General features: G+C 59.0%; 2 protein-coding genes and 1 long non-coding RNA gene across 4 annotated transcripts in view; 1 reads left to right on the top strand and 2 right to left on the bottom strand.

The window, feature by feature from the left end:
• Nucleotides 1-24,778, top strand: part of cicb (capicua transcriptional repressor b) — a 37,525-nt gene extending 12,747 nt beyond the window's left edge. Inside the window, exons 3-21 of one of the 2 annotated variants that reach the window (XM_069184649.1) lie at nucleotides 11,215-11,364; nucleotides 12,177-12,342; nucleotides 12,571-12,682; nucleotides 12,939-13,121; nucleotides 14,711-14,852; nucleotides 15,151-15,338; nucleotides 16,117-16,264; nucleotides 16,449-16,546; nucleotides 17,119-18,208; nucleotides 18,327-18,469; nucleotides 18,597-18,757; nucleotides 19,128-19,315; nucleotides 19,640-20,011; nucleotides 20,313-20,566; nucleotides 21,027-21,184; nucleotides 21,264-21,415; nucleotides 21,497-21,631; nucleotides 21,955-22,086; nucleotides 22,864-24,778. In XM_069184649.1, coding sequence (XP_069040750.1) covers nucleotides 11,215-11,364; nucleotides 12,177-12,342; nucleotides 12,571-12,682; nucleotides 12,939-13,121; nucleotides 14,711-14,852; nucleotides 15,151-15,338; nucleotides 16,117-16,264; nucleotides 16,449-16,546; nucleotides 17,119-18,208; nucleotides 18,327-18,469; nucleotides 18,597-18,757; nucleotides 19,128-19,315; nucleotides 19,640-20,011; nucleotides 20,313-20,566; nucleotides 21,027-21,184; nucleotides 21,264-21,415; nucleotides 21,497-21,631; nucleotides 21,955-22,086; nucleotides 22,864-23,189 — 4,298 coding nt within the window. In that variant the 3' untranslated portion in view covers nucleotides 23,190-24,778. Of the gene's footprint in view, nucleotides 1-11,214; nucleotides 11,365-12,176; nucleotides 12,343-12,570; nucleotides 12,683-12,938; nucleotides 13,122-14,710; nucleotides 14,853-15,150; nucleotides 15,339-16,116; nucleotides 16,265-16,448; nucleotides 16,547-17,118; nucleotides 18,209-18,326; nucleotides 18,470-18,596; nucleotides 18,758-19,127; nucleotides 19,316-19,639; nucleotides 20,012-20,312; nucleotides 20,567-21,026; nucleotides 21,185-21,263; nucleotides 21,416-21,496; nucleotides 21,653-21,954; nucleotides 22,087-22,863 lie in introns of both variants that reach the window. The other variant, XM_069184648.1, reaches the window with a different exon arrangement.
• On the bottom strand, nucleotides 55-7,411 carry LOC138225226 (uncharacterized). Its single transcript, XR_011183784.1, has 3 exons — nucleotides 7,323-7,411; nucleotides 1,428-4,455; nucleotides 55-140 (listed from the first exon to the last, which is right to left on the bottom strand). It is a non-coding gene; the product is annotated as an uncharacterized lncRNA (long non-coding RNA).
• Nucleotides 7,494-9,894, bottom strand: LOC138225397 (uncharacterized protein DKFZp434B061-like). The gene is made up of 3 exons (XM_069185515.1): nucleotides 9,814-9,894; nucleotides 8,156-8,923; nucleotides 7,494-7,975 (listed from the first exon to the last, which is right to left on the bottom strand). Exons 1-3 carry the CDS (start codon nucleotides 9,892-9,894, stop codon nucleotides 7,679-7,681), a joined length of 1,146 nt encoding a protein of 381 aa, XP_069041616.1. The 3' UTR covers nucleotides 7,494-7,678.
• Nucleotides 24,779-25,474: the final 696 nt, after the last annotated feature.

Below are 25,474 nucleotides of genomic sequence, written 5' to 3'. Positions count from 1 at the left end.
GTATGTGTGTGTGAGTCTGCAGTCTGGGGGGGTTGTGTAGCTCTGTGTGTGAGTCTGCAGTCTGGGGGGGTTGTGTAGCTGTGTGTGTGAGTCTGCAGTCTGGGGGGTTGTGTAGCTGTGTGTGTTGTGCTCCAGAGTATCTGGAGGGGAGAGGAGGAGAGGGAGGCAGAGAGAGGGAGATGAGAGGGCAGGAGGGAGAGGAGAGAGGAGAGGAAGGACAGGAGTTAACAGACGGGCACAGTCACTTCTGCCGCTCACAGTGAGTCACCTTCCACACACACAGACACACACACACACACACACACACACACACACAGCTCAGCTCAGCTCAGCTCAGCTCCCAGTCCAGTCAGTCCAGTCCAGTCCAGCCTGGAGAGTCTCAGACTGCTCTGTCAGTGTAGTGAGTCTGATTATAATCCCAGTGAATCACTAGTCCAGCTCCCAGTCCAGTCAGTCCAGTCCAGCCTGCAGACTCTCAGACTGCTCTGTCAGTGTGAGTCTGATTATAATCCCAGTGAATCACTAATCCAGCTCCCAGTCCAGTCAGTCCAGTCCAGCCTGGAGACTCTCAGACTGCTCTGTCAGTGTCAGTCAGTCTGATTATAATCCCAGTGAATCACTAGTCCAGCTCCCAGTCCAGTCAGTCCAGTCCAGCCTGGAGACTCTCAGACTGCTCTGTCAGTGTAGTGAAAGGAGAGATACAGCAGAAAGAGGGAGGAGATGTGACAGAACATTTTGCTTGTATAAAAGAAACTGCTGGTGTAGGAGGGAGTGTGAGAAAAAGAGAGGGAGGGAGAGAGTGCGTCATTCACTCTGAACTCCGGAAAGAGTGCATGAGGCTTTGCTATTGTGTGACTGTAGTTTCCATGGCAATCCCACAAACACTCACGCACACACACACGTGTGCACACACTTGCTGATACACCATTTTCGAAAGATTTATGTCTTTCTATATGCAGATCTGTGTCTATATCAGTGCATTTCTCTCTATCTGTGCCTCTACCTATAACACTGACACAGGTCACAGTGAGACTGGGGCTCCTTTAAAGCTCTCTGCTCCAGACTGCAGGGAGATGAGTCTCCTGACTCTATAAGGGCTGTGTCTCTACCTGTAACACTGACACAGGTCACAGTGACACTGGGGCTCCTTTAAAGCTCTCTGCTCCAGACTGCAGGGAGATGAGTCTCCTGACTCTATAAGGGCTGTGTCTCTACCTGTAACACTGACACAGGTCACAGTGAGACTGGGGCTCCTTTAAAGCTCTCTGCTCCAGACTGCAGGGAGATGAGTATCCTGACTCTATAAGGGCTGTGTCTCTACCTGTAACACTGACACAGGGCACAGTGAGACTGGGGCTCCTTTAAAGCTCTCTGCTCCAGACTGCAGGGAGATGAGTCTCCTGACTCTATAAGGGCTGTGTCTCTACCTGTAACACTGGGCAGGCAGAGTAGTTCTGGGGGCAGGGTGTTGTATACGAGGTTTCAAGGCTCTGCACACGTCTCTAATGTTCAGGCCACGCTGTGGGGGGGGTGTTCTTGTGGACGATGTTCAGAATATTCCTCCAGCTGCCTCGCTCGCTCTCTCGTCTTACCCACCCCCCACCCCCGCTGTCGGCAGCGCGAGGCTGTGCCGCGGGGCGTGAGCGCCCTCTGGTGGGGGCGTGTGCAAAGTGTGCCTCCTCAGGGGTGACTCGAACCCGGGACAGCATCACCTGCACAAGCTGACAGCGAGGTAATAGGACTCTCAGCCCCCAGCAGCTCTGCTGCCTTGTAGTGATCTGATCCCCAGATCCTCTGGGTCACATGCAGACAGACTCACTGACACTGACTGACACTGACACAGACTGACTGACTGACACTGACACAGACTGACTGACTGACTGACTGACACTGACACAGACTGACTGACACAGACTGACTGACTGACACTGACACAGACTGACTGACACAGACTGACTGACTGACACTGACACGGACTGACTGACTGACACTGACACAGACTGACTGACACTGACACTGACACAGACTGACTCACTGACTCACTGACACAGACTGACTCAGTGACTCACTGACACAGACTGACTCAGTGACACACTGATACAAACTGACAGACTGACTCACAGACACAGACTGACTGACTCACAGACACAGACTGACTGACACACAGACACAGACTGACTGACACACAGACAGACTGACAGACTGACTGACACACAGACAGACTGACAGACTAACTGACTCACTGACACTGACACAGACTGACTGACTCACTGACACAGACACAGACTGACACACAGACTGACAGACTCACTGACTGACACACAGACAGACTCACTGACTCACTGACACTGACACAGACTGACACTCTGACACTGTTACTCTGACACAGATAGACTGACACTCTGACACAGACAGATGGACACTTTGTCACTCTGACACAGTCAGACAGACTGACAGTCTGACACAGACAGATGGACAGACAGACATTGCAGCTTGACAGCGGGTGGCTATCTGTTGCTATAGTGACATGAGAGCCCTCTGTGACACAAGTGGTCACAGACTGGTGTTGCCATGGCAACAGTGAAGCATGAGGACAAGACATGAGTGGGTGGTGTTTTAATTAGACAGAAACAGAAAGAGAGAGACAGGGGAGAGAGTGAGTAAGACAGAGAGAAGCCACTGAGAGAGAGGGGTTCATACAGACACACTGACTGGACACTCCAGTACATGAACACTGCACTGAGAGAGAGGGGTTAATACAGACACACTGACTGGACACTCCAGTACATTAACACTGGACTGAGAGAGAGAGGGGTTAATACAGACACACTGACTGGACACTCCAGTACATTAACACTGCACTGAGAGAGAGGGGGGTTAATACAGACACACTGACTGGACACTCCAGTACATTAACACTGCACTGAGAGAGAGAGGGGTTAATACAGACACACTGACTGGACACTCCAGTACATTAACACTGCACTGAGAGAGAGAGGGGTTAATACAGACACACTGACTGGACACTCCAGTACATTAACACTGCACTGAGAGAGAGAGGGGTTCATACAGACACACTGACTGGACACTCCAGTACATTAACACTGCACTGAGAGAGAGAGGGGTTCATACAGACACACTGACTGGACACTCCAGTACATTAACACTGCACTGAGAGAGAGGGGTTAATACAGACACACTGACTGGAGACTCCAGTACATGAACACTGCACTGAGAGAGAGAGGGGTTAATACAGACACACTGACTGGACACTCCAGTACATTAACACTGCACTGAGAGAGAGAGGGGTTCATACAGACACTGACTGGACACTCCAGTACATTAACACTGCACTGAGAGAGAGAGGGGTTAATACAGACACTGACTGGACACTCCAGTACATGAACACTGCACTGAGAGAGAGAGGGGTTAATACAGACACACTGACTGGACACTCCAGTACATTAACACTGCACTGAGAGAGAGAGGGGTTCATACAGACACACTGACTGGACACTCCAGTACATTAACACTGCACTGAGAGAGAGAGGGGTTAATACAGACACACTGACTGGACACTCCAGTACATTAACACTGCACTGAGAGAGAGAGGGGTTAATACAGACACACTGACTGGACACTCCAGTACATTAACACTGCACTGAGAGAGAGAGGGGTAATACAGACACACTGACTGGACACTCCAGTACATTAACACTGCACTGAGAGAGAGAGGGGTTAATACAGACACACTGACTGGACACTCCAGTACATTAACACTGCACTGAGAGAGAGAGGGGTTCATACAGACACACTGACTGGACACTCCAGTACATTAACACTGCACTGAGAGAGAGAGGGGTTAATACAGACACACTGACTGGACACTCCAGTACATTAACACTGCACTGAGAGAGAGGGGTTCATACAGACACACTGACTGGACACTCCAGTACATTAACACTGCACTGAGAGAGAGAGGGGTTAATACAGACACACTGACTGGACACTCCAGTACATTAACACTGCACTGAGAGAGAGAGGGGTTAATACAGACACACTGACTGGACACTCCAGTACATTAACACTGGACTGAGAGAGAGGGGTTAATACAGACACACTGACTGGACACTCCAGTACATTAACACTGCACTGAGAGAGAGAGGGATTAATACAGACACACTGACTGGACACTCCAGTACATTAACACTGCACTGAGAGAGAGAGGGGTTAATACAGACACACTGACTGGACACTCCAGTACATTAACACTGCACTGAGAGAGAGGGGTTAATACAGACACACTGACTGGACACTCCAGTACATGAACACTGCACTGAGAGAGAGAGGGGTTCATACAGACACACTGACTGGACACTCCAGTAAATCTGTTTCTCTCTCAGAGGTGTCTGTGTGTTCCAGGTGCCCTCTGGTGGTTGATGAGGTTGTGACAGTCTGTGAGGTAGAGAGCAGAAAGTGGGAGAGAGGAGGGGAGGGGCAGCAGATACTTGTACTGAGTAACAGGGAGTGAAGATGTGTGGAGTGAGAGAGAGTGTGTGTGGAGTGAGAGTGTGTGTGGGTGTTTGGAGTGAGAGTGTGTGTGTGGTGTGAGAGAGTGTGTGTGGAGTGAGAGTGTGTGTGTGTGGAGTGAGAGAGTGGGTGTGTGGAGTGAGAGAGTGTGTGTGTGGAGTGAGAGAGTGGGTGTGTGGAGTGAGAGTGTGTGTGGAGTGTCAGTGTGTGTGGAGTGAGAGGGTGTGTGTGGAGTGAGAGGGTGTGTGTGGAGTGAGAGGGTGGGTGTGGAGTGAGAGAGTGTGTGTGGGTGTTTGGAGTGAGAGTGTGGGTGTGTGTGGTGTGAGAGGGTGTGGAGTGAGAGTGTGTGTGTGGAGTGAGAGAGTGGGTGTGTGGAGTGAAAGTGAGAGTGTCTATTCTCTCCCTGTCTGTTCCTGTCTGTCTGTCTCTGTCCCTGTCTGTCTCTGTCCCTGTCTCTGTGTTTGACTCTTTTTCTTTTGTTCTTCTCTGCTCTGTTGCTTGGCCCTGCTCCCCTCTCTCTCTGACAGACGTCTCCACCCTTCCTTCCCATAGAATCCCTGTTTCCCAGCCCCCTGCTCTCTCTTTCCATGGAATGACTCCGTCTATTTTTATCATCTCCCTTCCCCCTCCGCTGTGCCTCTGCTCTGCATGTGGCAGCCTGTGGTCAGTTCTTGTGGTGGGACAGTGGCTCAGGACAGTCTGCGCAGTGTGTGGTCAGTGCTTGTGGTGGGACAGTGGCTCAGGACAGTCTGCGCAGTGTGTGGTCAGTGCTTGTGGTGGGACAGTGGCTCAGGACAGAGACAGTCTGCGCAGTGTGTGGTCAGTTCTTGTGGTGGGACAGTGGCTCAGGACAGAGACAGTCTGCGCAGTGTGTGGTCAGTGCTTGTGGTGGGACAGTGGCTCAGGACAGAGACAGTCTGCGCAGTGTGTGGTCAGTGCTTGTGGGACAGTGGCTCAGGACAGAGACAGTCTGCGCAGTGTGTGGTCAGTACTTGTGGTGGGACAGTGGCTCAGGACAGTCTGCGCAGTGTGTGGTCAGTACTTGTGGCGGTCAGTGGCTCAGGACAGAGACAGTCTGCGCAGTGTGTGGTCAGTACTTGTGGTGGGACAGTGGCTCAGGACAGAGACAGTCTGCGCAGTGTGTGGTCAGTACTTGTGGGACAGTGGCTCAGGACAGAGACAGTCTGCGCAGTGTGTGGGCAGTACTTGTGGCGGTCAGTGGCTCAGGACAGTCTGCGCAGTGTGTGGTCAGTACTTGTGGCGGTCAGTGGCTCAGGACAGAGACAGTCTGCGCAGTGTGTGGTCAGTACTTGTGGCGGTCAGTGGCTCAGGACAGAGACAGTCTGCGCAGTGTGTGGTCAGTACTTGTGGTGGGACAGTGGCTCAGGACAGAGACAGTCTGCGCAGTGTGTGGTCAGTTCTTGTGGTGGGACAGTGGCTCAGGACAGAGACAGTCTGCGCAGTGTGTGGTCAGTTCTTGTGGTGGGACAGTGGCTCAGGACAGAGACAGTCTGCGCAGTGTGTGGGCAGTACTTGTGGCGGTCAGTGGCTCAGGACAGTCTGCGCAGTGTGTGGTCAGTACTTGTGGCAGTCAGTGGCTCAGGACAGAGACAGTCTGCGCAGTGTGTGGTCAGTTCTTGTGGTGGGACAGTGGCTCAGGACAGAGACAGTCTGCGTAGTGTGTGGTCAGTTCGTGTGGCGGTCAGTGGCTCAGGACAGTCTGCGCAGTGTGTGGTCAGTTCGTGTGGCGGTCAGTGGCTCAGGACAGTCTGCGCAGTGTGTGGTCAGTTCGTGTGGCGGTCAGTGGCTCAGGACAGTCTGCGCAGTGTGTGGTCAGTTCGTGTGGCGGTCAGTGGCTCAGGACAGTCTGCGCAGTATGTGGTCAGTTCGTGTGGCGGTCAGTGGCTCAGCTCCCTGTCTGTGTGTGTGTGGTGTGAGTGGGCAGTGGGACAGTGTTGGTGAACAGACTGTGAGTGTGGGAGTGTGTGGGGACACTGTGTAACACGATGATACTGCATCATCCTGTGCTTCTGTACAAACTGGCTGACCACCAGCTGTCATTTATACTGCAGTTTAACGTGACACACTGCAGTAAACTCTGGTATATCCTGTAGTACACTATAGAAAATTGTACTAAACTGTGGTATATACTGTGTTAGACTGTAACACACTGTAGTAAACTGTAGTATATTCTGTAATACACTAAAAACACACTGGTAAACTGTTTTATAAACTAGTACACTATAACTGTAGTAAACTGTGGTATATACTGTAATACACTATAACACATTATAGTTAACTGTGGTACTCTATTACACACTGTGGTAAACCGCAGTATAGACTGTAGTACACTATAACACACTGTAGTAAAATGCTACTCTATTACACACTGTGGTAAACTGCAGTATAGATTGTAGTATACTATAACACACTGTAGTAAACTGAGGTATATAATGTAACACACAATACTAAACCGCAGTATGTACTGTAGTACATTAACACAGTGTGGTAAACGGAGGTATGTACCGTATTAAACTGTGATAAGGTGATGATGTACTGTAGTGCATCGCTATAGTAGCAAAAGCAAGGTTCATATTCAAATTCAGAGGACTTTATTGGCATGGCCGTGTTGAAACAATTAAGACAATACCGGTGAAAATATACGACTGGACATTAACTTACATTGATAACGCTGGTTTGAATTTATTACTGAATTCGCACAGACTAGGACAGGGCAGCGCGGGTGTGTCGGACTGTGGTGCAGAGACGAGCAGCACGGGTGACGAGTGTACCTGCGTGGTAGTGGAGCCCAGTCTGTGCGCAGCGTCTCCCTAGCGCTGGGCTGTTTTCATGTGGGGACAGCGCCGCCCCTGCCCCCAGCGGTCCTTCCCTGTACTGCACCCGCCCTCCCCCGCCTTGCGACTGGCTGCCCCGCCTCTCCTGTCCCCGGTCGCTATTGGGCCACGGCCTTGTCAGTCTCCCTTGTGTTGGGTGCCGTGAGGCCCAATAGGGAGTCGCGGGGTGGGTGGGATTAGGAGCGTAAGGCTTGTTAGCCGCCCCTCATTTCCCCGTTTCCTGGTCAGGTTGTCGCCTTGCGGGCCAATGGCCGGGCGCTGGCTGTGATGTCACAATGGGGCCCAGTAACACGTCAGCCAATGAGCGAGCCACACCCTTGGAGCGCTGTCCGATTGATTTGCATATTCCGAACCCCTGTCAGATTCCAACCCCCCCCCTCCCGCCCCCCCGCTCCGGCTTCGACCAATAGGAGCCCCAGAGCCGCGCAGAATGGGATTTGCATATGACTGACATTCCACAGCCCCGCTTGTCCAATCGGCGGCAGCGGCGGCGGGTGACGTCGCGTTAAGGGCGCGGCCGTGAGCCAATGGGAGAGCCGGGCTTGTGCAGCGAAGGTCGGCGGGGGCGGGGCCGGGCGAGGCCGCTGCCTCTGACTCAGGGAGAGAGAAGGGGGGGTTCAGCGGGGGAGCGAGAGAGAGAGAGAGACAAGGATCTGGGGGAAGAATCGAGTCGAGTGAATGATGTTGTGATACAACGACTTTTTACTACGAAGACGCGGCGAGGTCTCTGTGCCAGGAACTGGGGAGCCCAGCTTCTTCGTTCTCAGTACCTGGATTGTGCGCCTCCGCTGCTGCCGGCCGGGCCTGCGCGGAGCCGAGCCGAGACCCGAGGCGCGTCGCGGTGCCGTGTTCGGGTGGAGGGGTGGGCTGGAGCGGTCGGCGGTCCCGACGGCCCGCTGCGCCTTTGACAAGCCTCTGCTCCCGGGGGGCGCTCTTCCCCGCCGGGAGGGGCGGCCGTGGAGGAGTCCGGCGGAGGGAGGAGGACGGTCCGAGCCGAGCTGAGCTGCGGGTCCGAGCCGGTGGCGGAGGCGGCGTGCGTGTGTGTGTGCACGGCGAGAGGAGGAGGAGGAGGAGGGGGGTTGCGTTTCAGTCCTGTCCCGGGCGAGTAGCGCGGTTAGTCGGCTCCGGGGGAGCAGGCATGTGCGGCCGCCGGTGAAGGCTCTGCGGCCGGGGGCGGGCTGCCCATGGGGTCTGTGGTCGCTGGTCCGTAGGCAGGCGGGGGGTCCTGCGGCCTCGGCGTCTGGCAGCGAGCGAGCGCGGTAGCCCCGGCTGGCTGTCGCCGGGAAGGTGTGTGCACGCACCTGGCCAGGCGCAGGTGAGAGGTGTGCACCCACCTGGCGTGCGGGTGCGAAGCGTGAGGGCGGCTGACCCCGGTGCTGGTGCTGCTGCTGCTCCTCTCTCGCAGGGGCCGGCGGCGGCCCGGCTGCCAGGCCAGCTAGAGAGCATCCCGGCACGCAGAGGGCAAGGGCGGCGCGCCAACTCCAGGGCTCTGCCCTGCCCTGGGTCTCTCCAGGGCCCCGGTGTCGGGTTTCCGGCCTCTTTCGTCAGCGGAGGGGTCAGCAGCAGCTCGGACCCTTGTTTGGACGCGACACCTCCAACGTCGTCGGGAAAGTCGTGCATTGGGCCAGCGTGAGGGGGGTGTCGGTGGGCCGAGAGTCTTGGTCCTGGTCGTGTGTCGTGCAACTAAATTTCAGGACTCAGAGAGCCAAGGCAAAAAAAAAAGAGAAGAAAACAACTAATCCTTTGTCAGGCTGGTTGTAAGGGAGGTAGTCGAGGTGCCAGGCTTGTACACAAGTCGGCATCTTTACCGTGTGCAGGACAGGTAGGCAGGGGACACCTGCCACTGGGCATCAGAGCTCAGAGGCAGGCAGGCAGGCTCGCCTGAACCCAGTTCCGCTGCCTGTCTGACGCGGGAGGCGCCCGGCTCGTTTTGTGGAAGCGAGTCTGTTTCTTTGCTGTCAGAATGAGCCCCTCTCTCTTTTTTTTTTCCACGGGCATGCTAGCTATGTGACGGCTGCTGGCATGAAAAAACGTCACTGAGGGCCCCATCCGTTGCAGTAGATGCTGAAAGACCGTGTTAAAAAGACCCCCTCCCTCTTAATCAAACAGGCGTAAAAATATCTTTTTACGGATATTTTACGAAATTGAGCCCTTGCGGACAAGGACGCTGGCGCGGGTGATCAGATCTTTAATAAAATACGATATTTCAATTGGGGTGCTTTAATCCACCCCCCATTGGGAAGGTTGTGCAGCCCATCGTTTCCGTAGTGTGCGGTCGGAGCGGGCCGGGGGATGCGCAGGCGCCGCCCGGTGCGCGGCAGCAGGCGAAGCCGGGGATGAGGCAGAGGCCTACTTAACCCTTCCCGCCCCGCTGCGCTCTGGAGATGTAAACAAACAGGGGAAAGAGAGAACAGACCCTGAAAAGTACCCGGGGATTGAGGCAGTGAGACCGGCAAGGTGGTCCCGGATTCGTTCCGACCACCGAGGCCGACGGCATCGTGCAGTTCATGGCGCATTTAATCCGTTTTTCGGTGCGGTGCGGAGGGTGATTGACGGTTAACTAACTGCGCAGAGGCCCCGCAGTGACGACACCCGCTCGGCTTTCAGGAAGAGCCAACACATGGCCTTGTGGAGACCCCGGGAGCACAGGCGCCAGGAAAAGTGGATTTCTCGGAGACAGAAATGTTGTATTTTAAAAATGTCGACCGGCGTTTGAGCGACCAGAGAGCAGTGCATCGCCTTTTTTTTGTCCCTGAAACAGATGTTAACCCCCGTGGCGGATAGCTGAGCGGTTCATTGCGGGTCGATAGCCGAGGATCGGATGTTGATGATCAATACCCAATAACGTGTTCCGCCCAGGGACTATTTTCCTCCTCCTAAAGGGACGTTTTAACGTTCTTTCTTGTTGATCGCTAAACGAAAAAGGATTGGTATATCGTTGGACGCCCAACAATGTTTTCATCAGAAAGCCCACCGTATGTGCGGCAGGGCTTGAGTATGTTCGGTTAGTATGTTCTTTATTATGTCTTTTAGACAGTTCCACACTTGACTGTGAGCGGGGATAGATATTAACTGTAAGACTCCACTGACCCTGATGGAGTCTGCCTTTTCTGATTGTGCTGCTGTGTCCTGTGAATGGTTCTCTGTGGTCCAGAAATTGTCTGTTTGTAAGATGCGTTTTGAAAGCAGCAGAATCCACTGTAAATATTTCGCCCCTTTACAGTGGAATAAAACAGTTGTGTTCACAACATCATCATTAGATCAATAAAAAATGAAGACCCTTCACATTAACACTCCATCATCATCATCATCATCAGAGCTGTAGAGTAACTGTAGAGACACTCAGTCCAGCTCATCTTTATCTTCACATTAACAACCCATCATGATTGTATTAAAATGCCCATCATTGTGTACTGTAGTGTTCAGTCAGTGTGTCTGTATTAACTCCTATCTCTCAGTGCAGTGTTAATGTACTGGAGTGTCCAGTCAGTGTGTCTGTATTAACCCCTCTCTTTCAGTGCAGTGTTAATGTACTGGAGTGTCCAGTCAGTGTGTCTGTATTAACCCCTCTCTCTCAGTGCAGTGTTAATGTACTGGAGTGTCCAGTCAGTGTGTCTGTATTAACCCCTCTCTCTCTCAGTGGAGTGTTAATGTACTGGAGTGTCCAGTCAGTGTGTCTGTATTAACCCCTCTCTCTCAGTGCAGTGTTAATGTACTGGAGTGTCCAGTCAGTGTGTCTGTATTAACTCCTATCTCTCAGTGCAGTGTTCATGTACTGGAGTGTCCAGTCAGTCAATGTGCCTATTAACCCCTCTCTCTTTTTTGGCAGTGTGGACGAATGTGGAGCCCAGGTCAGTGCCTGTTTTTCCTTGGCACTCATTGGTCCCTTTCCTGGCTCCTAGCCAATCAGATTCTACTGTCCAGTCTTCCGAGGGCCAACAGCCTGTCAGTCATGCCCAACCAGCCAATCAGAGCAGAGGTGAGAGTGGACAGGATACATGGATCAGTGACTCAAACAGCAGCAGCTATCAGCGAGTGTGTTCTCACAACTAACTGTATTTTCTTCTGCATGGAGTGCAGTGTTAATGCTGCATCTGGCTTCTAAAATTAATATTAACTCTCGATGTACTGTAGTGTCCAGCCAGTGTGTCTGTATTAACCCCTCTCTCTCTCAGTGCAGTGTTAATGTACTGGAGTGTCCAGCCAGTGTGTCTGTATTAACCCCTCTCTCTCAGTGCAGTGTTAATGTACTGGAGTGTCCAGTCAGTGTGTCTGTATGAACCCCTCTCTCTCTCAGTGCAGTGTTCATGTACTGGAGTGTCCAGTCAGTGTGTCTGTATTAACCCCTCTCTCTCTCAGTGCAGTGTTAATGTACTGGAGTGTCCAGTCAGTGTGTCTGTATTAACCCCTCTCTCTCTCAGTGCAGTGTTAATGTACTGGAGTGTCCAGTCTGTGTGTCTGTATTAACCCCTCTCTCTCTCAGTGCAGTGTTAATGTACTGGAGTGTCCAGTCAGTGTGTCTGTATTAACCCCTCTCTCTCTCAGTGCAGTGTTAATGTACTGGAGTGTCCAGTCAGTGTGTCTGTATGAACCCCTCTCTCTCTCAGTGCAGTGTTAATGTACTGGAGTGTCCAGTCAGTGTGTCTGTATTAACCCCTCTCTCTCTCAGTGCAGTGTTCATGGACTGGAGTGTCCAGTCAGTGTGTCTGTATTAACCCCTCTCTCTCTCAGTGCAGTGTTAATGTACTGGAGTGTCCAGTCAGTGTCTGTATTAACCCCTCTCTCTCTCAGACTCCCAGTGCAGTGTGGTGTCCATGAGTGATGGAGGTGTTGGCCCCCCTACGCTGGAAAGGGTGTCTCCCACTCGCCCTCCACCCCCAGCTGAAGACCCGCCCCCAGAGAGGGAGCCGGAGAGGGAGAGGGTGGACAGTGAGACGGAGAGCGACGTCGATGACCCGTGAGTCTCCGTTTTTTCTCTGAGCACAGAGAGAGCAGCCCCTGTCCCCCCACCTGGACAGGACAGTTTCTTGAGCCTGCCTGCCTGGGGTCTGTCGTCACGCCGTGTCAATAGCAAGAGAGCTATGTACAGTGTGTGTTATTGTGTCCCAGGAGTCTGTGTGTGTGTGTTAGTAAATACAAACACCCTTCTCTCTCCCTCCTCTACCCCTCCTCTCTCTCTCTGCAGTTTCTTTCCCAGTGTCGCCCCAGAACCCCCTCTGTCTGTGTCTCCAGTGAAGAGGCGCACCCAGTCTCTCAGCGCTCTGCCCAAGGACAGTGACAAGAGCAGCCCAGGCAAGGTGAGAGAGTGCACCAGTTCAACACCGACGCCGGCCCCCCAGACTGACCCCTGTCCCTCAACTTTGACCTTGTCCCCCCAGACTGACCCCCTGTCCCCCACTAACTGACCGCCTGCTGTCCCCCTGAGAGTGACCACCTGCTGTCCCCCCCAAGACTGACCACCCCTGTCCCCCCCGAGACTGACCGCCCTGCTGTCCTCCCGCCCCCCCGAGACTGACCGCCCTGCTGTCCCCTTGTCCCCCTGTCCCCCTGCAGCGGGAGAAGGACCACATCCGCCGGCCCATGAACGCCTTCATGATCTTCAGCAAGCGGCACCGCGCCCTGGTGCACCAGCGGCACCCCAACCAGGACAACCGCACGGTCAGCAAGATCCTGGGCGAGTGGTGGTACGCGCTGGGCCACAAGGAGAAGCAGAAGTACCACGACCTCGCCTTCCAGGTGGGACTGGGGGAGCCCCCCGGGGATAAAGCACACCCGAGACAGGGGACTGGGGGAGCGCCCCGCGATAAAGCACACCCCGAGACGGGGCACTGGGGGCGCGCCCCGCGATAAAGCACACCCCGAGACGGGGGACTGGGGGCGCGCCCCGCGATAAAGCACACCTCGAGACGGGGGACTGGGGGCGCGCCCCGCGATAAAGCACACCCCGAGACGGGGCACTGGGGGAGCCCCCCGCGATAAAGCACACCCCGAGACGGGGGACTGGGGGCGCGCCCCGCGATAAAGCACACCCCGAGACGGGGCACTGGGGGCGCGCCCCGCGATAAAGCACACCCCGAGACGGGGGACTGGGGGAGCGCCCCGCGATAAAGCACACCCCGAGACGGGGCACTGGGGGCGCGCCCCGCGATAAAGCACACCCCGAGACGGGGCACTGGGGGCACGCCCCGCGATAAAGCACACCCCGAGACGGGGGACTGGGGGCGCGCCCCGCGATAAAGCACACCCCGAGACGGGGCACTGGGGGAGCGCCCCGCGATAAAGCACACCCCGAGACGGGGGACTGGGGGAGCCCCCCGGGGATAAAGCACACCCCGAGACGGGGGACTGGGGGCGCGCCCCGCGATAAAGCACACCCCGAGACGGGGGACTGGGGGCGCGCCCCGCGATAAAGCACACCCCGAGACGGGGGACTGGGGGCGCGCCCCGCGATAAAGCACACCCCGAGACGGGGGACTGGGGGCGCGCCCCGCGATAAAGCACACCCCGAGACGGGGGACTGGGGGCGCGCCCCGCGATAAAGCACACCCCGAGACGGGGCACTGGGGGCGCGCCCCGCGATAAAGCACACCCCGAGACGGGGGACTGGGGGAGCGCCCCGCGATAAAGCACACCCCGAGACGGGGCACTGGGGGCGCGCCCCGCGATAAAGCACACCCCGAGACGGGGCACTGGGGGCACGCCCCGCGATAAAGCACACCCCGAGACGGGGGACTGGGGGCGCGCCCCGCGATAAAGCACACCCCGAGACGGGGCACTGGGGGAGCGCCCCGCGATAAAGCACACCCCGAGACGGGGGACTGGGGGAGCCCCCCGGGGATAAAGCACACCCCGAGACGGGGGACTGGGGGCGCGCCCCGCGATAAAGCACACCCCGAGACGGGGGACTGGGGGCGCGCCCCGCGATAAAGCACACCCCGAGACGGGGGACTGGGGGCGCGCCCCGCGATAAAGCACACCCCGAGACGGGGGACTGGGGGCGCGCCCCGCGATAAAGCACACCCCGAGACGGGGGACTGGGGGCGCGCCCCGCGATAAAGCACACCCCGAGACGGGGGACTTGGGCGCGCCCCGCGATAAAGCACACCCCGAGACGGGGGACTGGGGGCGCGCCCCGCGATAAAGCACACCCCGAGACGGGGGACTGGGGGCGCGCCCCGCGATAAAGCACACCCCGAGACGGGGGACTGGGGGCGCGCCCCGCGATAAAGCACACCCCGAGACAGGGGACGCTTGTAGACAGGAGACTGATGGGGGCGCCCCGAGATCTTGAAGGTAATGTCTGGTGTCCCCGCTCTGCCCCCCAGGTGAAGGAGGCGCACTTCAAGGCGCACCCCGACTGGAAGTGGTGCAACAAGGACAGGAAGAAGTCCAGCTCGGAGGGGAAGGGGGGTCTGGGGGGGCCGGGGGGCAAGGAGCCCCGAGAGAGGAGCATGTCTGAGACCACAGGTGAGGGGGCAGTGAGGGCCTGGGGAGGGGGTGTGGTGTGGGAGGGGCTGCTGGGGAGGGGGTGTGGTGTGGGAGGGGCTGCTGGGGAGAGGGTTTGGTGTGGGATTGGTGGGGAGGGGGTGTGGTGTGGGAGGGGCTGCTGGGGTGTGGTGTGGGAGGGGCTGCTGGGGAGGGGGTGTGGTGGGTGTGGTGTGGGAGGGGCTGCTGGGGAGGGGGTGTGGTCGGGAGTGTGGGGGCTGGGGAGTGGGTGTGGTCTGGGTCAAGGGGCGTGGTTGACTCTGTTTCTGTCTCCTCACAGAGCCCCAGTCAGTGACTCTGGGGGCGGAGCTGAAGGCGGGGCATGGGGTGGTGGGCGGGGGCGAGAGGGTTGTGGGCGATGGCCCCCCCAGTCAGCTGACCCGCCCCCGGGCTTTCTCCCAGAGTGCTGTGCACAGCCTGGAGCAGAGGGAGAGGGGCAACACACAGGCCCTCCAGGAGCTGGCCCAGGTATAGTGTCATCTGTGTCCCTGTCCCTCCCACTGTCTCTCTCTGTGTGCTGGACAGCTGCCCTGTCCCTCCTGCTGTCTCTCTCTCTGTGTGCTGGACGGCTGCCCTGTCCCTCCCACTGTGTGTCTCTCTCTGTGTGCTGGACAGCTGCCCTGTCCCTCCAACTGTCTCTCTCTGTGTGCTGGACAGCTGCCCTGTCCCTCCCACTGTCTCTCTCTCTCCGTGTGCTGGATAGCTGCCCTGTCCCTCCCACTGTGTGTCTCTCTCTGTGTGCTGGACAGCTGCCCTGTCCCTCCCACTGTGTGTCTCTCTCTGTGTGCTGGACAGCTGCCCTGTCCCTCCCACTGTGTCTCTCTCTCTGTGTGCTGGACAGCTGCCCTGTCCCTCCCACTGTGTGTCTCTCTCTGTGTGCTGGACAGCTGCCCTGTCCCTCCAACTGTCTCTCTCTGTGTGCTGGACAGCTGCCCTGTCCCTCCCACTGTCTCTCTCTCTCCGTGTGCTGGATAGCTGCCCTGTCCCTCCCACTGTGTGTCTCTCTCTGTGTGCTGGACAGCTGCCCTGTCCCTCCCACTGTGTGTCTCTCTCTGTGTGCTGGACAGCTGCCCTGTCCCTCCCACTGTGTGTCTCTCTCTGTGTGCTGGACAGCTGCCCTGTCCCTCCCACTGTGTCTCTCTCTCTGTGTGCTGGACAGCTGGCCCACCAGGGGGCGCTCCGCCCAGTGTTTTCACAGTGGCCAGTCTCTCCGCTCTGTTACTCACGCCTCCCCCTCTCTCTCCAGATGTGTTCTGGGGGTGCGGGTCAGTTCCCGGGCTCGGGGCGCCCCCCTCGGCGCCGCTCTCTCTCCCAGCGGGGGGCGAGTGAGGAGATGACCAGTGATGAGGAGCGAATGGTCATCTGTGAGGAGGAAGGCGACGACGACGTCATCGGTGAGTCCGGGAAGGGGGGGGTCTGTCGTGTCCCGCAGGTCCGGCCCGGTTTCAGCCTGTACACGGGGGGGGGCTTTCGTTAACCGACCCCAGAACCTCACCCAGCCCATTCCTGAAAGAGCCCAGCTCGTCCCACACTCCCACCCCCTGTGTGTCCCCTCACACCCCTGTCTCTCTCTCTCAGAGGACTCCTACCCTGGCAGCTCCATTGACCTGAAGTGTAAGGAGAGGGTGACCGACAGCGACAGCGAGCCTGGCTCCGGGGACGAGGGCGATGGCAAGGTCTGTGAGTGTGTGTGGGTCTCTGTGTCTCGAAGTCAACTGGTAAATGGTCTGTATGGTCCGTGGGCAGTGGGCAGGGAGCTGGTGTGGTGTGTGTGTGTGGTCACTGTGTGCAGTGGTCTGTGGGCGGTGGGCTGGTGTGTGTGGTTTGTGGTCTGTGGGCGGTGGGCTGGTGTGGTGTGTGTGTCTGGGCAGTGGGCAGTGGGCAGTGGGCGTGTGTGGTGTCTGTGGTCTGTGGTCTGTGGTCTGTGGTCTGTGGTCTGTGGTCTGTGGTCTGTGGTCTGTGGTCTGTGGTCTGTGGTCTGTGGTCTGTGGGCAGTGGGCAGTGGGCAGTGGGCAGTGGGCAGTGGGCAGTGGGCAGTGGGCAGTGGGCGTGTGTGGGGGGCAGGGGGCAGTGGGCAGGGAGCTGGTGTGGTGTGTGTGGTGTGTGTGGGCAGCGGGCAGTGGGCAGTGGGTGTGTGTGGTGTGTGTGGTGGGCAGGGGGCAGGGGGCAGGGAGCTGGTGTGGTGTGTGAGGGCAGTGGGTGTGTGTGGGCAGTGTGCTGTATTTGACCGTGTTCTGTCTCTCTCCAGCGCGTCTTCGCTCCGGTCATCTGCTCCTCCTCCTCGCCCTCGCCCTCCGTCTCTGTGGCTCGTGGCCTCGACAGCACCCCCCACAGCACCGCGCCGGCCCGGCGCCTCGGGGAGGGGGGCGGCGCCGACAGGAAGAGGAAGAGGGGGGCGGAGAGCGGCGGGGGCGGGCCGGTCTCGCTCGCCGTGCCGCCGGCCGGCCCCTCGGTGATCGCCACCTCCGCCCCGGCCCTGCACCCCCAGGCGCTGGCCTGCAGCGGCCCCTCGCCTTCCGCGCAGATCCTGCTGCACCCCGGCCGGGCCCCCCGCCTGCCCCAGCCCCACGCCGCCCCCGCCCCTGCGCCGGCGGCCCCCCCCAGCCAGCCCCTCGGCCTCACCCCCCTGCTGGGGCAGGGCGCGGTGCGGGTGGCGTCCACTGTGGTCACCAACGTGGTCAAGCCGGTGGTCAGCACGCCCGTGCCCATCGCCAGCAAGCCCGCCCAGCTCCGGGAGGGCGCGGCCTCCGCCAGCAGCCCCTTGGCCAATCCGCTGGCCCCGGACAAGAAGCAGCCGGTCCTGATTGGAGGAGGCGTGGGGGGCGGGGCCGGGCAGTACTCCTCCTCCTCTCCCAGCCCTGCCATTGGAGGAGTGACCAACCTGGTCTTGGGGCACCCCTTCGCCAACGCCCTCCAGACTCAGCACACGGTCCAGCTCATCGCTCAGCAGCAGCAGGCGCACTTACAGCCCCAGCCCTCTTCGAACCCGGGGCCCAGCACCAGCTCCAACGGGCCCCTGCCCCTGGGCCTGCTGCAGCCCCAGTTCATCCCCGCCCCGGCCTCTCTGGCCCCGCCCTGTGGCGGGAAGCCCATCACGCAGGTGCAGTACATCCTGCCCACACTCCCGGCGAGCTCCGCCCCCTCCACCAAGAGCCCCTCCCCCCAGCAGCAGCAGCACCAGGCCCCCGGCATCCAGTTCACTCTGCCCGCGGCCCCGCCTTCTCACGCTCACTCATCGCCGGCCAATGGGAAGACAGTGGGCGGGGCTGGGGCGGCCGGGTCGGGCCCAGGCCACGCCTCCAGTCCTGCAGTGGGAGTGGTCTCTCCTGGACCCAGAGGTGAGGGAGTGAGCAGCAGGGGGACGGGGGGAGGGTGCTGTCTGGGTGGGTGGAGAGAGAGAAAGGGGTGGGAGAATGCGGAGGGATTATCTCTAGAATATTCTCTCTCTGCCTCCAGTCCAGGCCCAGTCTCCGGTGTTGCAAGGGAAGATGCTGGTCCCCATGGCAACGGTGAGGTCAGCAGGCTCCGCCCAGCCCCAGACACTCCCACTGGTGGCCCCGCCTCTTCCTGTGCAGAATGGCGCGCAAACAGGAAGCAAGGTACCCGGATGTCCCTTGACCTCTGACCCGCGCCGGGGGCCCCTGGTCCTGTGGCGCTGTTCTGCTGGCTGTCCTGGAGGCCCGGTCCAGCGGCAGTAAGGCCCGTCTCGCTCGCTGTCCCCCCCAGATTATCCAGATCGCGCCCATGCCCGTCGTTCAGCCCCAGCTCTCCTCCGGAGGAGCGGTGCATCCTGGGAGCCCCTTCCCCGTCTCCATGGGCACGGCAGCGGTGATGGCGCCCGTCTCGGCCCCTTCCCAGACCGTGCTCCTGCCTCCCCCGGCAACCAGGTACACTGCCGCACCGCACAACAGCTACACAACCGCACAACAGCTACAGTCCCGGCTGTACAGCTACGTTTGCAAACCCGTTGCACCCCTGCTCTCAGTGTTCCCCACACGGTGAGGCACAGCCCCACCTGGGGGACACCAGGGGAGCTTCAGGGAGGCCTGACTGGACAGTCCAAGTGGAGTGAGCCCGCTCTCACACAGTGCTCACTGCCTCCTCCAGCACACTGTCCCCGGTCCTCTGGTAGTGCAGTGGACTCTAAATTTCTGGTGCAGAGAGAAGAGAGCCCCCTGCTGGTCCGCCGTGACCTTCGATGTCAGCCCGTGCTGGCCAGTCTCTCCCTGCCTCCTCACGCTGTCTTTTCTCTCTCAGGATCACCTATGTTCAGTCGGCTCCCGGTGTCCCCACCCCTCTCCCAATCGTCTCCACGACGACGGGCTCCTCCCCACAACAGGTCCCTCCTCCTCCTGGCTCCGCCTATGTCCAGTCGCCCCTGGCAACACTGGGGTTCACCGCTATCGCCCCCTCTGGGCAGACGCTGTTACAGCCACTAATTACAGGTACGAAAGACGTGATGACTGAGATAGGAGTGACTTAAGAGAATGAGAGGAGTCTCTGCTCTGTCAGTGAGTCTTATTATAATCCCAGTGAATCTCTAGTCCAGCTCCCAGTCCAGTCAGTCCAGTCCAGCCTGGAGAGTCTCAAACTGCTCTGTCAGTGTCAGTGAGTCTGATTATAATCCCAGTGAATCACTAGTCCAGCTCCCAGTCCAGTCAGTCCAGTCCAGCCTGGAGACTCTCAGACTGCTCTGTCAGTGTCAGTGTGAGCAGAATTTTAACTCTCTCCTTCCCTCTGTATTTTGTATCTCTCTCATCCCTCTCCAGGTCAGCCCCCCTTACTCACCCCGGCTCAGTCTTCTAACTGCCCCCAGTTGCCCTCTCTATCTGGCCCCGGCTCAGGCGGGGCAGGAGGGCAGATAGTCACTGCGATCTACCCCAACCCTGGTGGTTCCCCAGCAACCGTCACTCTGGCGACGGGGGTGGTTTCCATGGCGACGGTGCCCCCCAGTGTGGTGTACACGGTCTCCAGCCCCTCCCCCCACTCCCCCCACATCCTGCCGAAGGCGCCCGGCCAGCAGACGCACGCCCTGGCCCAGGGGCTGGGCAAGACTGCCGGCGGCTCGACGGCGCCCCCCGCAGTGTCCACTGCATCCCTGCAGAGCTGCAGCCCCGGCCCCCCCCAGCCCTCCCACACAGGTGAGCCTGGTGATGTGTGTGAGAGCGCAGTTTTAAACGTGCGTGTGTGTGTGTGCGTGCGCGCGCGTTTGTGTACGTTTGCGTACACGCGTGTGTGCGCATGAATTTGCGTGTGTGCGTGTGTATGTCTGCGTGTATGAGTGTGCACGCGTGTATGTGTGTGTGTGTGGGTGTGGGTGGGGGTGTCTGTGGGGGTGGGTGGGTGTGTCTGGGTGTGTGTGTGGGTGGGTGGGTGTGTCTGTGTGTTGCAGGTCTGAGGGTGCCCCCTGTGTCTCAGATTGCAGTTGTGTGTTCTGCGCAGGCAGTGTGCCGGTCACCCCCAAGCCGCCCCCCGCGCCGGTGAGGACCCCTCAGAAGGTGAAGGCGGTGGTGGCCAGCATCCCGGTGGGCAGCTTCGAGGGCGGCCGGCGCGGCGGGCGGGAGCCGGACAGGGGCGGCGACGCTGGCTCGCCCCCGCCCCCCCCGGCCGAGGACGGGCCCCCCGAGGATGGGCCGGGCGGCGCCGACGGGACCGGCTGGGGGAAGGACGGGCCGGCCGGGCCTGCGCCGGGCCAGGTGAGGGCCTGCTGCTGAGGCCATCCAGCTGAGAGCTGTCGGCCCCTCTGTCCTCTGTCTCCCCCTCTCTTCTCTCTCCTTCCCCTCTCTGGACAGCCAGGTCTGCCTGTGTCCAGTGTCAGTGTCCAGGCTGTGGTCACTGAGCCTGTCCTCTCTGGACAGCCAGGTCTGCCCGTGTCCATTGTCGGTGTCCAGGCTGTGGTCACTGAGCCTGTCCTCTCTGGACAGCCAGGTCTGCCTGTGTCCAGTGTCGGTGTCCAGGCTGTGGTCACTGAGCCCGTGCTCTCTGGACAGCCAGGTCTGCCTGTGTCCAGTGTCTTTGACCAGGCTGTGGTCACTGAGCCCGTGCTCTCTGGACAGCCAGGTCTGCCTGTGTCCAGTGTCAGTGTCCAGGCTGTGGTCACAGAGTGTCCTGGTCACTGCGTCAGGCTGTACCTCCTCACGGTCCCTCTCTCTGCAGGCCGGCCGGAGGGACTCCCGGCCCTCCTCCCCCCTGCACCCCCCCTCGGGGCCCGACCCCCCGCCGCCCCCCCCTCAGCCAGAGAAGGACGCCCCCCCAGCCAAGAAGGTGAAGGTGCGGCCCCCGCCCCTCAAGAAGACGTTCGACTCCGTGGACAAGTGAGTGGGCCAGACGGGGTCCCCCCCTCGCGACCTGGCGCTGACCGGCTGACCGGCTGACCGGCTGTCCTCTCCCCAGGGTGCTGTCCGAGGTGTACTTCGAGGAGCGCTTCGCCGAGCTGCCCGAGTTCCGGCCCGAGGAGGTGCTGCCCTCGCCCACCCTGCAGAGCCTGGCCACCTCCCCCCGCGCCATCCTGGGCAGCTACCGCAAGAAGAGGAAGAACTCCACCGGTGAGCCGCCGGGGGCGCCCCGCCAGCCGCGCCCCGCGCCCCGCGCCCCGCCACCCGCCTGACCCTCCGTCTCTCCCGCAGACCTGGACTCCTCCACCGAGGACCCGGTGTCCCCGAAGAGGAAGAGCCGGCGGAGGTCCAGCTGCAGCTCCGAGCCCAACACGCCCAAGAGCGCCGCCAAGTGCGAGGGCGACATCTTCACCTTCGACCGGCCAGGTAACGTCACACCTGAGACAGGTAACTATGCACACCTGGGAGACAGCAACTGTGCACACCTCAGACGGGTCACTGCAGACACACCTGGGGGACGGGTCACTGCAGACACACCTGGGGGACGGGTCACTGCAGACACACCTGGGGGACGGGTCGACGGGTCACTGCAGACACACCTGGGGGACGGGTCACTGCAGACACACCTGGGGGACGGGTCGACGGGTCACTGCAGACACACCTGGGGGACGGGTCGACAGAACACAGACTGACACTTACACTGTTCCCAGTCTGTGTTCGTACTGATCTGTGCCATCTGTCTCACCCAGGGACAGACTCAGAGGACATCCTGGGAGAGCTGGAGTTCGACAAGGTGCCATACTCCTCTCTGCGTCGCACCCTGGACCAGCGCCGCGCCCTCGTCATGCAGCTCTTCCAAGAGCATGGCTTCTTCCCCTCTGGTACCTACCACACTCACTCCACCCTCTCAGTGCAGTGTTCATGTACTGGAGTGTCCAGTCAGTGTGTCTGTATGAACCCCTCTCTCTCTCAGTGCAGTGTTAATGTACTGGAGTGTCCAGTCAGTGTGTCTGTATGAACCCCTCTCTCTCTCAGTGCAGTGTTCATGTACTGGAGTGTCCAGTCAGTGTGTCTGTATGAACCCCTCTCTCTCTCAGTGCAGTGTTCATGTACTGGAGTGTCCAGTCAGTGTGTCTGTATGAACCCCTCTCTCTCTCAGTGCAGTGTTCATGTACTGGAGTGTCCAGTCAGTGTGTCTGTATGAACCCCTCTCTCTCTCAGTGCAGTGTTAATGTACTGGAGTGTCCAGTCAGTGTGTCTGTATTAACCCCTCTCTCTCTCAGTGCAGTGTTAATGTACTGGAGTGTCCAGTCAGTGTGTCTGTATTAACCCCTCTCTCTCAGTGCAGTGTTGATGTACTGGAGTGTCCAGTCAGTGTGTCTGTATTAACCCCTCTCTCTCAGTGCAGTGTTAATGTACTGGAGTGTCCAGTCAGTGTGTCTGTATTAACCCCTCTCTCTCTCAGTGCAGTGTTCATGTACTGGAGTGTCCAGTCAGTGTGTCTGTATTAACCCCTCTCTCTCAGTGCAGTGTTCATGTACTGGAGTGTCCAGTCAGTGTGTCTGTATTAACCCCTCTCTCTCTCAGTGCAGTGTTCATGTACTGGAGTGTCCAGTCAGTGTGTCTGTATTAACCCCTCTCTCTCTCTCTCTCTCCAGCTCAGGCCACAGCAGCTTTCCAGGCTCGTTACTCTGACATCTTCCCCACCAAGGTGTGTCTGCAGCTGAAGATTCGGGAGGTGCGCCAGAAGATCATGCAGACCGCTGCGCCCTCCGAGCAGACAGCAGGGGGCGCTCAGGGTCCCCTGGGGGCGGCGCAGCCGGACTCCGGCGTGGGCGGCGGCTTCCTGCTGGCGCCCGGCCCCTCCGGCGCCCCCGAGCCGGGCGCGTCTCCGGCGCCGCAGGGCCCGGACGCGGCCCAGGCCGAGGGGGACCCGGGCGCCCCGGAGCAGGCCGAGCCGGACGCCCCCGACTCTGCCAGATGAGCAGGAGAGGCTGACCAGCGGACCGCGACTCTGATGGACACGGTCACCCCCACACCCCAAGAGCTCTGCACTGCTGTGCGCCTCTCCAACTGGAGCCCCCAGTGTCCAGTGACCCCCCCCTCTCTGGGGAGCCCCCAGTGTCCGGTGACCCCCCTCTCTGGGGAGCCCCCAGTGTCCAGTAAAACCCATTCTCTGGGAATCCTCCAGCGACCACTGACCCTCTCTCCAGGGGTGCCCCGTGACCCCTCTCTCCAGGGGTGATCCCCCGGTGACCCCCAGCCCAGGAGGGGAGAGCCGCTGGGGCCGCGGCAGGGGCGAAGCACCAGGCAGGGGCAGGAACTCTTTCGTCTGTTACCCCAGTCTTCCTCCGTGCTTGTTGGAGCCCCACCCCCTCGGAGAACACCGGGGCTCTCATCCACCTCTTCCTCGCGCCCCCCCGGCCCGTGCGTCTGGGCGCGCGGGCGGACGGCCTGCTCTCCCATTGGCTGAAGACGTCCCGCAGTTTCCCCGAGGGGCTCCCGCTGTTGGCCGAGAGCGAACTCCGCGGTTTCTGTTGGCGAGGACAGCCGTTCCTATTGGCTGCCGAGCACAGAAGGTGGGAGGGGGAGGAGCGCCTGCTCTGGCTCTGCGATTGGTCATGCTTCCCCGGGTGCCAGCCGCCGCCTCCTCGTGATTGGCTGGGACTGATGGCAGCCGGCCGACGGGGCTGGACTGCGGTTGGCTGGGACGAGCACTTCGTTCTGCTGTGATTGGCCAGCCGGGACGGAAGGCGGGCAGGAGGAGCAGGGTGTGGGTGGAGCCTGCCGCCTGATTGGGTGGAATCGAATGGTGTTCGATGGCAGAACTCCGGCGCCCGGCTCCCTGTCTCATTGTTGTTGCTGTTCGTTTTAATGTAAGAACTCGGGAACTCAAGAGAAACAGAGCAAGAGACGGAGACGGGGAGGGGCGATTTAACTTGTTTTTAATTCACTGAAGTCCGAAGCTCCAGGATGGAGTGGAGTTTTAAGTAACTTTCCAGGAGCAAACTTGATTTTAACGCGGAGTGGGCGAACGGCTTGGTGGGACCTGCGGACCCCAGCTGTGGGTGTCCAGGTGAGAGACGGCCGGTCCCCTCTGTCCCGGAGACGCTGGGGTGCAGGGGGGGGTTGTCTGTCTGTCTCCCCTGGCAGAGGTCGGAGTGCCTGTGTTGTAGATAAATACTGTAGAGTCTGGAGACTCACTAATAATAACAATTAAGATAAAACAGCAAATACTCCTTTAAAGGAATAAACTGTAAAGTTAAATAAATATTAATATTAATACCGTTTTGTGTATTTTTTTCTTTTTGGAGAGCAGCCGTTATAGGAAGCGCCCTGGCGTGCTGTCTGTGCTGCCAGGCCTGCAGGGGGCGGTGCTGAGTTGACTGGCCCTCGGCAGCTCTGGCGCCCCCCGGTGTCTCTCGCCAGTAGGGCTGGGCGGCGCGCATTTGCTTGTGCTGTTGAAAGAGAGGGACTCCTGTGTCGCTATCGGAGGCAGGAGGTCAGAGGCGTGTTGATCATGTGCAATATTTCTTACTGTAAAGACCTCTAATAAAGACCTGTTTAACACCACTGTCGTCTCCCTCTCCTGCTCGCTCCCTCTCTCTCCTGTCTGCGTGTCCCCTCGACCCCCTGAACCCCCCCAGCATGCACCTCTCCGCACGGCTGGGGCGCGGTCCTACGCGTGACTGTGTTTTTGTGTTTCTGGGTAGGTGGAGGCGGGGCTTATGAAACTGAGAAACACTCAAGATGCAGATAGGCACGCTGCAGTACACAGAGACAGGCGAGACAGGCGAGACAGGCCCACTGAGAGAGAGACAGGCACACTGCAGTACACAGAGACAGGTGAGACAGTCCCACTGAGAGACAGGTACACTGCAGTACACAGAGACAAGTGAGACGGACCCACTGAGAGAGAGACAGGCACGCTGCAGTACACAGAGACAGGCGAGACAGACCCACTGAGAGACAGGTACACTGCAGTACACAGAGACAAGTGAGACGGACCCACTGAGAGAGAGACAGGCACGCTGCAGTACACAGAGACAGGCGAGACAGACCCACTGAGAGACAGGTACACTGCAGTACACAGAGACAAGTGAGACGGACCCACTGAGAGAGAGACAGGCACGCTGCAGTACACAGAGACAGGCGAGACAGGCCCACTGAGAGAGAGACGGGCACACTGCAGTACACAGAGACAGGTGAGACAGTCCCACTGAGAGAGAGATAGGCCCACTGCAGTACACAGAGACAGGCGAGACCGTC

This window comes from Lepisosteus oculatus, chromosome 27 (genome assembly GCF_040954835.1).
Source record: "Lepisosteus oculatus isolate fLepOcu1 chromosome 27, fLepOcu1.hap2, whole genome shotgun sequence".
NCBI classification, from domain to species: Eukaryota; Metazoa; Chordata; class Actinopteri; order Semionotiformes; family Lepisosteidae; genus Lepisosteus; species Lepisosteus oculatus.
Note: the sequence above shows the minus strand (reverse complement) of the source record. Positions and strands in the feature narration are given on the sequence as shown.